The sequence below is a fragment of the Rhinatrema bivittatum genome, chromosome 13 (assembly GCF_901001135.1).
Source record: "Rhinatrema bivittatum chromosome 13, aRhiBiv1.1, whole genome shotgun sequence".
Lineage (NCBI taxonomy): Eukaryota > Metazoa > Chordata > Amphibia > Gymnophiona > Rhinatrematidae > Rhinatrema > Rhinatrema bivittatum.
Window position 1 is genome coordinate 7,434,949 of NC_042627.1, and position 15,297 is coordinate 7,450,245.

The 15,297-nt window shown below is 48.1% G+C and overlaps 1 protein-coding gene across 6 annotated transcripts; it reads right to left on the reverse strand.

Moving 5' to 3' along the window:
• Window positions 1–838: 838 nt before the first annotated feature.
• Window positions 839–10,042, reverse strand: SELENOH (selenoprotein H). Of its 6 annotated transcripts, none has more exons than XM_029575400.1 (5): window positions 9,929–10,042; window positions 9,136–9,293; window positions 8,736–8,881; window positions 8,479–8,606; window positions 839–1,045 (listed from the first exon to the last, which is right to left on the reverse strand). In XM_029575400.1, the coding sequence occupies exons 2-4, from the start codon at window positions 9,285–9,287 to the stop codon at window positions 8,509–8,511; spliced, it is 396 nt and encodes a 131-aa protein (XP_029431260.1). In that variant the 5' UTR covers window positions 9,288–9,293; window positions 9,929–10,042; the 3' UTR covers window positions 839–1,045; window positions 8,479–8,508. The 6 variants fall into 6 exon arrangements, with proteins under 6 accessions (XP_029431260.1, XP_029431262.1, XP_029431263.1 ...); XM_029575402.1 differs by having other exon boundaries at window positions 10,017–10,039; XM_029575403.1 differs by lacking the exon at window positions 9,929–10,042 and adding an exon at window positions 9,749–9,904 and having other exon boundaries at window positions 839–1,041.
• Window positions 10,043–15,297: the final 5,255 nt, after the last annotated feature.

Consider the following 15,297-nt stretch of genomic DNA (forward strand, 5'->3'; position numbering starts at 1 on the left):
TAGGACTATGATCCTGCTGCTCCTTTGAGAAAGCAGAGGTGCTCTCTGAGGACAAAAGGATGTTAGTCCTCACAAAACCCATCCCCCACCCCTGCGAGTTGTATTTCTCCTTGTATTAGCTATAGCATGCACTGAGGGACTCTGGCTAGGGGGCACATCACCCTGGCCCCTGCCCATGCTCAGTAGGCCATATTTGAAATTTCTAGATGCTTTCAGATCAAAGTTCCATGCTGGGCTTTATCCAGTGTCACTCATGTATGAGGATTAACATCCTACTCTCCTCTGCGAGCACTTGTTACAGATACTCAACTCTGCTCTCTCCTGCACATTTCACACCCCAGAAAGACTTACCTAATTGTAAGTAACATTGCATATTCACATTTGGCAGTCTGTATCCAGCACTATGTGCTTCTCACTCAAACTGACTACAGTATAGGGCTGCCCTCCGCCTCCAGAAAGTATCCCAGGCCCTTTTTGTGGAGTCAATGGGCAAGATCCAACTGGTTAGCCCTGCAACTGCACCTGAAGGATCTTGGTTGTTGTGCTTCTCACTATGAACCCTTTAATCTACGTAGATTTGCTTCCCCTAAGGCCATGCAGTAACAAAACGTAATTTTTGCTTGCATTCGTTTGTGAAGCCCAGCTGCACCTCTTTCCTTGCAGGGGAATTTGTACACACCCTGCACACATCTCTCCTTAAAACCCTTGTCACATGAAGCCCAGCTAGAAAATCTATTTTAAACACATTTTCATAACCATCTTTTATAGTGTACAGGAGTTTACCCCACACTGCTGTTCCATCTCCAGCGGGCATGCTAAAATAAAATCTTCACACCTGTTTCATTTTAAAAGTTCTTCCTTTATTGAGAATTTTTTTTTTTTGCGCTACTCCCAGCAGCTGGTTGCATGCAGGCTTCCCAGCCATCTCTTCTCATTTGTCGGAGCTACAAAAGGCATCAGAGGCACGACTGGGTTTGTTGGCCCATTGGTCGCTTCTCATCACAAACTCTCCAGCAGATGGGATTCAACGGCTCTTCCAACCTGGCTACCAACGTGGAAAATGAAAATAAAGAGTATTCCAATAAGCAAGTGCATGTATATTCTAGAAGGCCACAGAGCATCTCACAGCGTAAACGTCAGATAGAGGCCTGGTCAGACATTTCCTAAAAGACCAATTGCAAACAGTAACTGGCAGAATTATGAAGCAACAGGATGGCTTGCATTTATTTTTTTTACTTTATTACCTGAATGTAATCTGCTTTGAAGTGGCTGAAAGGCAGAATATAAATCTCTACTATTTATTTGATTTCAGGCCCTCCTGCAGAGCTCTAACTATGGTTCTCCTTTTGAGGGAGAGATTAGTCAACTCAAAGCAGAAACTATTTCAACACACAACTCAGATAAAAATGAACTTATCCCTTTGAGTCCCAGCTCCTTGGAAATGTGGTTACTGGTTGGTGCAGCCATCTATTAATGATAGTTATGGTTGCTGTTTGATCTCTGCAACTGGTTTTTAAGTACGTCAGGTAACTTAATTGCTAGTCACAGCCCTTGGACTGTGACTAGCAATTAAGAAATGTCCTCACTTTAGGTAGCTACATTTGTTTCTTGTAAACGTTAACCACTATCACTCTTGGTTCTACCAGAAATCAACTGATAGTTCTAAAATCTCTCTTCAGAGGAAAGGTGATCTAGACTTCATGCACTCTAAAATCCTCAGGATTCTTGATAAAAGAGCAAAGAACCGGTGGCAGGAGAGCAGCCTTCAAACTCCCATCATGCACCGCAGGTGACATTGCCACACAGGAAAATGTAAATGAAATGTCAGGCACAGGGTTAATGGAGCAGTGGCCCGAAGCATACTCCATGTCAGGAGCAGTGTTCGGTTTGCCCTGTAGAATACACTGGGACAGGCATCAGAAAACCAAGATTGATCAGGACTGAACCTACTATTAGCCAGATTGCAAACTGTGCATCATGACCTCAAAGTGAGCCCTTTACTAGCAATCTGAAAGACACAGGAGCTCTCACTTAGTAAGAAGTAGGATTTAGGAGATGACTGGATCAAAGCAAGGCAATATGACACCCAATTGGGGGGGGGGGAATGCACAATATCCTTTTAAACTGGATCGGGGGGGGGGGAGCAAGATTAATATTTTTACAAAGCAAAAAACCATCCCTCTTAAAGGATTTTTGAAATCTAATTAGGTACTTCTACCCTCAGTATTTTTAGTTTCACAGAGTTTCCTTGAGTGGCTGCAGGCTCCCGCTGTCCACCTGAAGGAGGGAGAGGAGGGAGGTGAGGGAACTGACTCCACCAGTTCTCCATCAGCGGTCAAGGATCTGGACAGACCTAGGGGTTTCCAACACCCCCTCCCCCACACACACACCCCTCTACCTGAAAGGATGGCCCCACCTTCAGGGAGGGCTAACCAGTTATCCTATCCTTGCACCTCCTTCCAAAAAAAGGTTTGGATAAGTTCTTGGAGGAGAAGTCCATTAATGGCTATTAACCAAGTTTACTTAGGGAATAGCCACTGCTATTAATTGCATCAGTAACATGGGTTCTTCTTAGTGTTTGGGTACTTGCCAGGTTCTTATGGCCTGGATTGGCCACTGTTGGAAACAGGATGCTGGGCTTGATGGACCCTTGGCCTGACCCAGCATGGCAATTTCTTATGTTGGAGACAGAGAAATACTGACAGACTGCATGTGGCACATCAAGTTAAGTGTCAGTAAAGATTTCTCTGTCTCCATCTGCTGGAAGGGAGGCAAAATCCAGGAGTCTGGGCTGATCTGGGTATGTACAGGAAAAGATGCACGTCATGACTTAACCTTCTAGTCGTTTGACACAGCAACCAAAGTGTCCGGTTTCCCTAGCCACCACCATACAATCCAGGCATTTAAAAAGGGTAGCCTGCCACCTACTCCACCATAAATAGGTGAACAACACTAAAAATAAATACTGTGTGTTTTAAAAGGGTTAACATGCAATCCATAAGACAAGGTAAACTGCTATCAGTGAGGCAAGAGAAAACGAATTAACCACAATGAAAGGAAAAAAAACCTTTAACACAAACCCACTTCAATTATGGAATAAAGGGCTGCATAAAACCCAAAACAGACATTAGTTTCCTCTTGGTTATACCGGTTTCAACGGAATTTGATAAACCTGCTAAACAGTGGACACCCTTGAATAGCATTAACTGTGCAGCACATCGAATCTGAGGCCTTTCAGACTCTGCCGTGTTTATGATAAGACAATGAGTGGACAAAACCCTTCACACTTCATTGCTTGATAAAACAACCCATCACAAGCCTGAATCGTAATTAGAGGTGATACTGATATTTTAACAGCAATTATGCATATTGTAAGCTGCTTAGAATTGTTGAGCAGTTATAAATCGGAAATAAAACCCTACATGACACTTTTCTAAATCCAATCAAGGCATAAAATTAAGTTTCTGAACCAATGCACACCCATCCCTGCCTTCCAAAGCATTCGTCTTCTGAAGAAGAGCTAAAGAGAGCAAACCTCCCCCCAATAACTGTCCCAGTGAAGTCGCCCCCACAGCTACCCATCTCGCTCTATAAGCTGCATCATTCCCTGGGGGACATTCTTTCAGATACAGAAAAGTGGAATGATAACCGTCCCTATCCCCCACCAGAACTGAGCTCCGTCTTTGCCAAGTCTGCAGGGCGTTCCCTTAGCCCACACCCTCATTGCTCGGGTGAAGTGCCCTGCCCAACACCCCTCTATCTCCACCCAAGGCTTCATGGCCCAGAGCCTATGCCAAGTCAGAAGTGCCCTCAACTGGGAGGCCGCATAGTCCCACTTCAGATTGGGAACTCCCAGTCCCCTTCACGCTTTAGTTAAATAAAGCACATTTTTTTTTATACCCTCTGAGGTCTCCGCTTCCATATAAAACTAAATATCTTTTTCTGCCATACTTTCGACAAATGGTCAGAGACCCATATTGGGAAAAAATAGCCAAGTCTCAGCAATCTTAAAATGAATATAATTGATCCTGCCTAAGCCAGGACAACTGCAGGAAATCCCATTTACTTAAATCACTAAGAATAGTCTGGGCCAACAAATTGTAATTAAGACAGAATAACCTATCCCCTTCTGGTCCAATACGAACCCCCAGATATTGGACCCATTCTGCAGCTATCTTAAGAGGAAAGGTTTGCATACCTTCTGCTGAGGCAGAGATGATCAAGAGTTCAGATTTATCCTCATTCACCTTAAATCTGGCCAGTTTCCCAAAGCCCCCCCCCCATTCCCCATCTCTGGCAAAACCCCACTTAAAGGGCCCAACAGGAACTTTTAATATAAACAAAATAGCAGCAGCAAAGAGTGGCATCTTATAGTCTACCCCCCAAACTTATCCCATGAATTTGCCCCTCCACTAGGGGTTCTAACGAGAGGACAAAAAAAAGTAGGAGGCAATAGCGGACATCCCTGACGTGTGCCTCGCCTAATATCAAAAGTCAGAGTGTATCCCCCATTAATTTTGATACAAGCCTGAGGCCGGGAATATAATGCTCGTGTCCACAAAATAAACAATCCCCAGCCAAAGTTTTTCCAACACCCAAAATAAGACCAATTAATAGTCAAAGGCTTTTTCTGCATCAGTCAATAATATTGCAGGCAGCCCTTTTCTTCACCCACCAGATCAAATTAATACTAACAACACTCATGCGGGAGAAATTCCCTAACCCCACATAAAGAATTAAACATCTTAACCATTGGCCCTACCAGAATAGATGGCTAAAATTTGTAAAATTTGGCCTAAAAGCCATCTAGACCAGGGGATTTATCTTCAGGTCAGAAATAACCTGCAAAATTTCCTCTGCCCGGAGATCATCATTCAGTAACCCCTGGCATTCTTCTTACAGCACCGGTAAAAGAAAATCCTAAAGATAAGCATCCAACTCATTTTCATTGGAGTAGAGCTCGTCATAAAAATGTATGAAATGCTAATACTCAGTATCAGAAAAGTCCTGTCCTTTTCTTTAAATGTAACAATATGGTTCTGAATCACCCTCTCTTTCAAGCACCTGGCTAAAAACCTGCTTGGTTTGTTCCCATACTCGAAAAACACCTGCTTAGAGGAGTCTAGCTGATGGGCCAGCCCCTCGCGTAAGTCCTTCCTAGCTTTTTCCAATTTGCTCCAGGTGACAGGATCCAAGGTACATTTATGCACCCATTCAGCAATATGTTGTCATAACTCTAAACGGGTTTTGTCCCTCTCACGCTTAAGATAAGTTGCCCTGGAAATCCAATTACCCCTGACTACAGCTTTCATGCAAGCCCAGAGGTTAAACAGGGGTATAGTCCCTAGATGTATTTTCCACAAAATATTCCCTGATTTCAGACTCCAACTGATTTTTATATTTTACATCTAAAACCGTCAATTCAGTCTCCAAAATTTTCTACCCTCCCATAACTGTGATATATCCAGAGAACCAAACAGAGGCATGATCTGACCATGTTAAAGTGTCTATACCCTCATCCATAGACCCAGCCACCAATTTGTCAATTAAAAAATAATCCAATCTATAATATGATGAATGGGCCTTAGAGAAAAAAAGTATAGTCATGGCACGTCAAGTTCTTAAGGCACCAAATGTCTATTAATCCTCTATCCATCAACAAATGTTTAAGGGCACTCTGTGAAGCATGAGATCCCGTAGCTTCTCAGAGTTATCTACGAATGGGTAATTGGCGAGGTTGAAATCCCCCAACAATTAGAGGACCTTCCACCCTATTGGACAATAGCTGTGATATTTCTTTTGCAAACACACCTCCCTGAGTTGGGACCATATATATTGACCATAGTATAGTAAATAAAGTATTATTAAGAAGTAGCTTCAGTGCAATTAAAGGACGTTGAGAGCAGATTTAAGTGGCCATAATATTTACCACCACATGTTTAGAAAACAGGACTCCCACCTCACAATATTTGTGTCGCAGCGATGCTGAAGCCAAAAATTGATGAGGGAACTGTTGTGACTGAAGCAGACCCTCGTTACGCCAGAGGTGCGTTTCCGGGCAAAATACTACTGAAGCCTTCGGCTGATCCAATTCTTGCCAGGAGAGTTTAATCCTTTAGTGTTAACTGAAATAAGCTTTATTGGATCCATAGAAATATATCTAATGTCCACCATATTGCCTAGCCTTTCTATCCAAGCTCTCGCCACATTGCCATAACAAAAAATAAGTGCCCCAAAACCCCTACTGAGACTCCCCTCCCCCACTCCCTAATAGTGGTCTCTCTCCTCCATAAGGAATGACGTCAACCAAGAGCACCGTCACCTCCTCCTTTCCTGATACAAAAACCAAACAAATAGCTGAAAAGAAACAGGTTGAAATGTACCTTCCCCTCCACACATAACAATAGAAGGCATATTTATGTCAGAAGAAAATAAACCCCGCCAAAGACAAAAAAAAAAACCTAAACTCGTCCAGCCCTTCAAGGAACTCTCCGCACCCACTCTTATCAAACCCTACAAGCTTATCTCAACTTTGAACAGAGCTTTTTCCCTCGCTGGCCCTACACTTTGGAACTCGCTCCCCCCAGATCTGCGCCCCGAGACATCCACTCCTAAGTTAAAAAAAAAAACTAAAAACATGGCTCTTCCTACAGGCCTACCCCTCCTCTACCCCTACCATATAATTGTATTCTGGATTCCCATTTTTGCCATTGATTAGCTTTGTAATTGTGTAAATAAGTTCTTTTTTTTAACTTATGTACTTTTGGTTGTTTTTGTTTTCTCAGTTTTTTACCTACGGTTATCTGTTCCATGTAAAGGCCTAGCCTATAATTTCCAAGTTAATTGTAAACCGATACGATGTGCAAACGGTTATCGGTATATAAAAAAAAAAAGCCAAATAAATAAATAAACACACCCCCCTCAATCAGGCAGGTTTCTGCTTCTGAGCCAGGTCTTTGCATCACTGAGCGACTGGATTGGCGCTGCAGCCGTTGTCCCTCCCATTCACTGCGGTCCAGTGGAACCCAACGGCTGCGAGGACTCTGCCACGTTAATGCCAGCTGCTTTCAAAATTTCCATCGCCTCCGCCACCGTGCACACTTTACAAGTCATACCCTCTATTTTAAAGCTAAGTGCAAACCGAAACCGCCAATCGGTAACAACATATTGAGACTGTAAAATTCAGTTGAGACGGCCTTGAAATCTCTCCTCTTGCGTATAGTGACAGATGACAAGTCCTGAAAGATCTCCACTTTATATCCCTTCCAGCTGACAAGAGCCACACCGCTATCATCGCCTTCTCCTCAATTTGGAATTCATGAAGATAGGCCACAATGTCTCTCGGCAAGCCGCTTCGTGGAGGCCCCAGAGCCCGATGAGCGCACTAGATTTGTTTTTGGAATAACATGCTCCTGATCCTCTGAGCCGAGCCATGGCGTGCATTTACTGTCCACCGCCTGATAACAGTCACCGAACTCTCAGGTCAACTCTCCGCATCCGATTTTCCAGCTCCTCTAATCTTGAGACATTCGTTTTAGCACAGTTTTCTTGAACCTGCGTCATCTCAGCTGCTTGATCTTCTAAATGCGTCTCTACCTCCTCCACCCGAACCCCTCTTTGACCGCCAACATATCCGACTGCAGTTCTTTAAACCATTGCTGAAATTCGTGTCGAGAAGGAGCAGTGCTTTTTTGCAGGACCCTGCGCATTGGCCTCAGTTTCCGATGCCTCCCGCTCAGCCATAGACGCCCCCCTTTACCTTCCTCCTCCTGCGCTAAGGCTCCGGCATAAGAACTGTTTCAGATCTGTTTTCTGTGTCAAAGACACCATCACTGCAGGCCTACAGTGGCTGCTCACATCCCTCAACCGTTCCCGGAGCGGGACAAACATCGGAACGGCACGCCGAGCATGAAAGCAGGGAAAAAGGAGGAAGCCCTACCCCACAAAAACCTCCTTTACACTCACACACACTTACCCTTACCTGGCCGAGTACAGATACGGTCTCCGGCTGTGAGGGGAGAGGGCCATGTGCCATTACTGCCAAGCTCTGCTTCCTGCACCCGCTGCCTTAAGCAGCTAAGTCGAAGCCGGCTGAAAAACCAACTACCGGACCAAAATCCTCATCTGAGGGACTATGGAAATCACGTCAGGCACTCTCAACTGTGAAAGGGACCTTTTGGTATCACCACAGGAGAGCAGGGCAAATAGGATATTTAAGTCTCCTTTTTCAAATGAAGCAATCCCCAGTAGGGAGATGCACGTCCACCATCTGCTGGAGACGGAGAATACTGGCAGGCTGATGTCACTGCAGGAGTATATGTACTGTGACATTAGTTTGCTCCATCTCTATCTGTTGATAGAGGTGCACAACCCACTTCTGGATTCATCTGATTGGACGCTAAGAAACTATCAATGAATATAAATGTTAGTTCGGTTCATTCCATCGCTTCCCTGGGCCTACAGCCTTATTTTACTTACCTTACAAGTCTCTCTTCTGGATTTGGTCTGTTACATAGCCTCTCTTAAAATATGGACAATCTTAACGGGCTCTGGAAACTTCAGCTTGCGTGGTGGCCCCTTCTTAATACCTGTCCACAGTTCCACTGCTGAAATTCAGAGCAAGATAGAGAGCGGGGGTCACAAAGCAGCAGTTTCCAGTTGACAGTACCATGAGGAGGCTCACGCCAGAGTGAGACCAGCCCACCTGTACGCGCTGCTGCACAGAATACACTTACAGCTTCCGTCCTCCTTTACCAGGGTCACCTCAAAACTATTTCTTCTCGGCTTGTCTGGATTTACCTCCACCTGCAGGTCAGGGAAGTCTTCACGCAGTGCCTGACTTAATGCGTCAGCATTGCGCCCATAAACGCGTCAGCTTTTACTGTCAAGAGAAGCAATACATGAATATCCTGACTGAAGAAAGGCCCACAGGACAGGGAATAAGAGGAAAGCATGGTGGTAACAGGAGGGGGATGGGGAGTTGGGGAAAGAGTAGATATGGGGTGGGGGTGGGGCAAGGAAAGGAGGGTGCAGACAAATTATGTTTCAAAAATAGCAACATGCGAGTTATATATCAAAACCTATTACTTTAGCCTCATGATTTAAGAGAGCTTGGGCTGGCAATGCTGCCCTTACCAGTGCTCAATGATGATGCGTGCAGCCGAGCTCTCGCCAAGCACTCGGCCTTTCTTCAGTGCTTTCTCCTCGATACCACCGTTTGGTACATCCGTTTGTCCGGCTCTTGACTCAGAATCAACCGCTTTCCTCTTCCTGCCTTTTGGAGCCATTTTTTCCTGCAAAAAAACCAGCAGCTTCTAATCAGTATCGCCCCCTGTATCTCGCACCCGTTTTACTAATCCCTATTCCCTCATTTCCTAGAGAATCCTCTCCCCTCGTTTCAAGGTGGAGGAGGAGGTTTGGCTCTTGGGGTTCTCTCTTCATACTTCTAGTAAGGCTGGGATCTGGCACCAGAAGCCTTCATTCACAACTACCCAGGCATCCCCCCCCCCCTTTAGTCCAATCTCTGCATCTACAGCCCTCTTTCTATCAGAGGTCACGTACTAAAGCTCCACAGTCCTGCAATCAAGGGTGCTAAATCCAATTACTAGGTAAACGGGGCCACTCCGCAGCACCCCCAGTGCTCCTCTCTATACACAGGGCACATGCCCAGCCCCTTATCCTCTCATCTCCCGCCCTCCCCGCTACCTTCAATGCAAGCTTTTGTAAAACATATGCAGTCTTTCTCTACCGAATCACTGCTGGAGAAAACCGAGCTGCAAGCACCGTGGCTGGGGTAAAATCATCAGAGCAGCACAACACAGCCCGCGCGCGGCCACCGGAGACGCGTTCTAATGCAAGGATGGAACGCCCAGCTCGGCGCAACCATTCAGTAATCAAGGGAGAAAATTCATGACTTGAGACATCCTACCAAGCTCCTTGGCTTCTGCTGTTCATAAACAGTTGGAAAACTCTGTCTAAATAATAAAGATAAAAACCGGAAACGGGTGGGATCCTACTTTCCCTTTTGCACTCTCTAATTTCCCCTTCAGTCTGTTTGGTTTCTTCCAGACGTCGCAAGTACACCTTGTGAGTCGGTGACGTAATAAAGGCTAGCCACGCCTCCCAGCGCTAGAGGAAAGGTGTCCTTGCGCGTGACCGCTTTCGCTATGCGCAGTCGCAGTTAGTGTAATGCAAAGCACGAGCGTGACCTTAGCGATTCTCTGTGGCAGGCGCGGGACTGGCAGTGATCGGGGCCCCTAATCGCCCGTCCGAGGCTAGGAGCGAATGCCCTGCGCTCTCGGGCATTGCCCTATTGCGCCAATGGGTCAATCTGCCCCATTAGCAAAATTCCGCTGGGGTAGTTGAATTAGTTTTATTTTGCTAAATATCTTTAAAAATGATGTTTTTCTGTTTTCTCTGGCCTCGTTGTATGCGTTTATTGTATCGCTCGGTGCCCGTTTTTAAACTCATTGTCTTTAAAGATCTTTTCCTTTTCCTCATTCTCTCACTTCCTCTTAATTAGGGTAAAGCGAGTGCACAGCAAAAATGCAGGGAATACTTAAAAACACAATGTCCATGCTGAGCAGAGAATCTGATTAATCCTCTTACCGGGTTCTCATCCATTTAATTTATTCCTGGAGCCCGGTCCCTGACCAACCTTTCTGTATCTAAGCCCGATGTACTGCATGATGCCCAGCCCTCCCCCTCAGTGTATCAGCGACTGCGTTGGTACAGTGCTCTGGTGATGGAGGCAGGGGCCATACCTGAGAATGTGCCGGATTTAGCGCTGTTTCAAGAACTTGCCAGGGCTCTGGGCATGAAATCTCTGGGCACTGCTGCTGCTGCCACAGCAAAGGCTGGAGCACATGCATTGTACTCTGAACATAAGAAGAGCCAAGCTGGGTCAAACCAAGGTCCATCTGTCTCTGACCGTGAACAATCCAGGCTGCAAGTACCTGGCAGATCCCATAAAGTAAACATAGAAATGACGGCAGAAGAAGACCAAACGGCCCATCTAGTCTGCCCAGCAAGCTATGCACTTTATCCATTTTTTTTCCCTTTTTCTCTCTCCCACCTGTTACTATTGGCTTCCAGTACCCTCCAGCCCCAATTCCCCTCCACCCCACCACCAATATAGAGAGCAGCGCCGTATCTGCATCCAAATTCCTCTTATGCCCAGGGATTAGCAGTATCTGGCTTTAATCTTTCCTGGCTAATAAGTGGGTTATGGACTTCTCCTTCAGGAACTTGTACAAACCTGTTTTAAACTCCACTGTGCTAATCGCCTTGATCACATCTTCTGGCAACAGCTTCCACAGATAGGTTGTGTGTGCAATGAAAAAGTACTTTCAGTGCTTTGAATGTGCTGGTTGTTAGTTTCCTGGAGCGTCCCAGTCTTGTAGCATTATTTGAAAGGGTAAGTAACCACCTTTTATTTACCCATTCCATCCAGCTCATGATTTTATAAATTTCCCTCATCTCCCCGCTCAGCCACTTCTTTTCAAGTTTGTGAAGCCTCTCGTTACAGGAGAGATGTGCCTAAAGGAAATGAGGAAAGCGTGCATGGAGATAACTTGCTGGTGCGGCGGTTACTTCCCTTAGCAGGAAGCATGGAGATTACCCCCCTTAACCAATAAGCCTTGATGCTTTAAATGCAATTGAAACATTGCTCCCCGCTTCAACAGCATTGGATTCAGACAACCAAGAGGGCCCTGACTTCTACGGTCTGGCGTACCGATACGCAAACATAAAGGAAAAAGCGCAGAACTGCTTCTACGGCAAAGTGCTTAAGCACCGCTCGTCAAGCAGCACTATGAATTTCTAAGAAAGCTCGTCACCCAGTAAAAAATATTAGCTGAAATTTTTATGGATATCATAAGGTTTGGGGATAACAGAGCGACAGTTACTACCCTTAAGAGAAATTATGGGAGTAACCTGCAGAGTGGCAGTTACTCCCTTAAGCTTGCTGGGCAGACTGGATGGACCATGTGGTCCTCTTCTGCCGACATTGTTATGCTACTATATGTTCCTCTATCATTTTTATCACCCTCCCCTGCTTGGGATGCAGCAGGGTTAGGAAGAGAGCTGGGGATTCTTTGCTCACATTCAGGTCTATCCAGTAAAGTGCGGCCGCGTTTACCCCGCTCCTAACCTGCGTTAGCCCTTCCTGCGATCCCGAATCCCCTTTAACCTACTCCTACCACGTCCTAAAATCCCCGGGCAACCCCTTCCGCACGCGGCATGTATATTGCATGCAAACGAGCGAATTAGCTATTCCCTGGCATCCCGTAACCCGCGCCCCGACTATCGCTATCTTTCCCTGCCGTTTTGTCGCGCGTTTAACCTGCTAACTTACCGCCTACCCTTACCCCTGCGGTAGAGGCAGGGGTAAGGGTAGGCGGCAAGCTTTCCCCCAGCCCCCGCTCACCTGCCCCGGCCGCGATCATGGGTGCCGGTCTCCGGGGCAGCCCCAGTCCTCTCCCCTCCTCCCGAAGCAAAAAAAAAAAAAAAGCGAAAAAAACGTAAAAGCAAAAAGTAAGTTGCTTCGCCGCTTCACACTGTCAGTGTCTCTCCTTCCCTCCTCCCGGAGCAAGGCTGCTTTTCGTGCCCTGCTTCGGGAGGAGGGAAGAAGAGACACTGACAGTGTGAAGCGGCAAAGCAAAAGAAAATTATTACTTACCTGCTAATTTTCGTTCCTGTAGTACCATGGATCAGTCCAGACAGTGGGTTATGTCCCCAATCCAGCAGATGGAGTCAGCCAAAGCTTCGAGGGGGCGTCACCATAAGTACTACTACCCCCTCTGCAGGAGTTCAGTATCGAGTATATCAAAGCCCGAGTAAACAAACCCCCGTATTGGATCAAGTTGAAAGTAAACGGCAACAATAGGCCGCTTAACCTAAGTAAAGAACTGCAACCGTCCCACCAACGGGTAGGAGGTGATGAATACAGCGTGTCAACCCAACAGGGCACTGTGACAAACAGTGAAAACTGAGAAATCGTGAAAGACAGAAAACACGACTGTATCTTAGAACAACAGCCAAGCAGGATTAGAACCCAAACGCGGTGGGCGTCTGGACTGATCCATGGTACTACAGGAACGAAAATTAGCAGGTAAGTAATAATTTTCTTTTCCCTGTACGTACCTGGATCAGTCCAGACAGTGGGATGTACCCAAGCTTCCCTAACTCGGGTGGGGTCCTGCGAGGCCTGCACGTAGAACCTGTTCGCCAAAGTGTCCAGAGACAGAAGAGGCGAGGTGCAGACGATAGTGCCTCGAGAACGTGTGTAACGATTTCCAGGTGGCTGCGCTACAGATTTCTTGAGAGGAAACCGAGCGAGCTTCCGCCCAGGGAGCCGCCTGAGAGCGTGTAGAGTACGCTACAATGCCGGGCGGGAGAGTCCGCCCCACCCCAACGTAGCAAACGGCAATGCCGGCCTTCAGCCATGGTCGTCTTCGAGGCCTGAGATCCTGTCCTAGGGCCGGACCAAAGTACGAAGAGATGGTCAGAAGTCCGGAGGTCATTCGTAGCCTCCAGGTAGAGGAGCAGTGTGCGCTTGACATCCAGGAGTCGGAGAGCCCTCTGCTCAGAGGAGGAGGACGGCAGTCCCACCGTCTGATTGACGTGAAACGTAGACAGCACCTTCGGAAGGAAGGAAGGAACAGTGCGAAGAGAAACTCCAGAGTCGGAGAAACGGAGATAAGGCTCTCTACACGACAGGGCCTGCAGCTCCGAGATGCGTCGAGCGGAGCAGATGGCCACCAGAAACACAGTCTTGAGGGTGAGGTCCTTGATCGTCACATTCCGCAGTGGCTCGAACGGGGGCCCCGACATGGCACGGAGCACAAGGTTGAGACTCCAATGTCCGGGTGTTGCAGCAGAGAGCCCCCGTCGCGCAGGAGCGAACCAAGGGCGGCCACCTGAACCCGGAGCGAGTTGCAGGCGAGCCCCTTGTTCACCCCCGCTTGTAGAAACTGAAGGATCTGGAGAACAGAAGCCGAAGCAGGTCTCGTGTTCTGGTCAGTACACCACAGCTCGAAAACCTTCCAGACCCGAGCATAGGCCACGGCCGTCGAAGGCTGTCGGGAACGCAACCGCGTGGACACTACCGCCTCCTGGTAGCCCTGGCGCCGAAGACGGTGCCTCTCAAAAGCCAGGCCGCAAGACAGAAGAGTTCTGCCTGATCGAAAAATACCGGGTCCTGGTGCAGGAGGCGGGGGAGATGTCCCAGTCGGATGGGTCCGATGATCACCAGGTGGAGAAGGTCCGCAGCCCAGGGCCGTCTTGGCCACTCTGGGGCGACGAAGATCACAGTCCCCTGATGAGCCTCTATTCTGCGGAGTAGTCTTCCCACCAGTGGCCAAGGCGGGAACGCGTATAGGAGGAGATTTGTCGGCCACGGGAGCACTAGGGCATCCACTCCCTCCGCTCCTCGCTCTCTTCTGCGACTGAAGAAACGGGGAGCCTTGGTGTTTTGTGCGGACGCCATCAGATCCGTGTGGGGAGTTCCCCACCGCTGGACCAGAAGTTGCATCGCCTCGTCGGAGAGGGACCATCCTCCGGGATCCAGGAGCTGGCGACTGAGGAAATCCGCCTGGACGTTGTCCACGCCTGCGATGTGCGAGGCCGCCAGGCGGACCAGATGACGTTCTGCCCACTGCATCAGCATCGCTGCCTCGAGCGCGACTTGCGGGCTGCGAGTGCCGCCTTGGCGATTGATATAGGCCACCGTGGCCTCGTTGTCCGATAAGATCCGAACCTCCCGAATCCGAAGGAGTGGCAAGAAGTGTCGCAGAGCTAGTCTGACCGCTCTGGTCTCCAGGCGATTGATGGACCACTTTGTCTCCTCCGCGGACCACGTCCCCTGCGTGGCGCCGCGGCCGCAGACCGCTCCCCAGCCGACGAGGCTGGCATCGGTGGTGACCACCACCCAATCTGGCAGGTCGAGGGACACGCCGCGAGCCAGATTCTTCGGATCCAGCCACCAGCCCAGGCTGATCCTGGCAAACTGCGGCAGGGGGAGGAGCATCTGGTAGTCCTGCGACAGCGGTTTCCAACGGGAGAGAAGTGCTCTTCGTAGGGGCCGGAGGTGCGCAAACGCCCAAGGAACCATGTCGATGGTGGAGCCCATCACCCCCAGGAGCTGCAGGTAATCCCAGGAGGTGGGAACTGGTAATGCAGAGAACCGCTGTATGTGTTCTCGCAGGGCGTGCGCCTCGTCCAGGAAAAACTTCGCTCGGATGAGCCAACCGTCCAGGTAAGGAGGAACTAAAATACCCTCTTTCCGAAGAGCCGCCG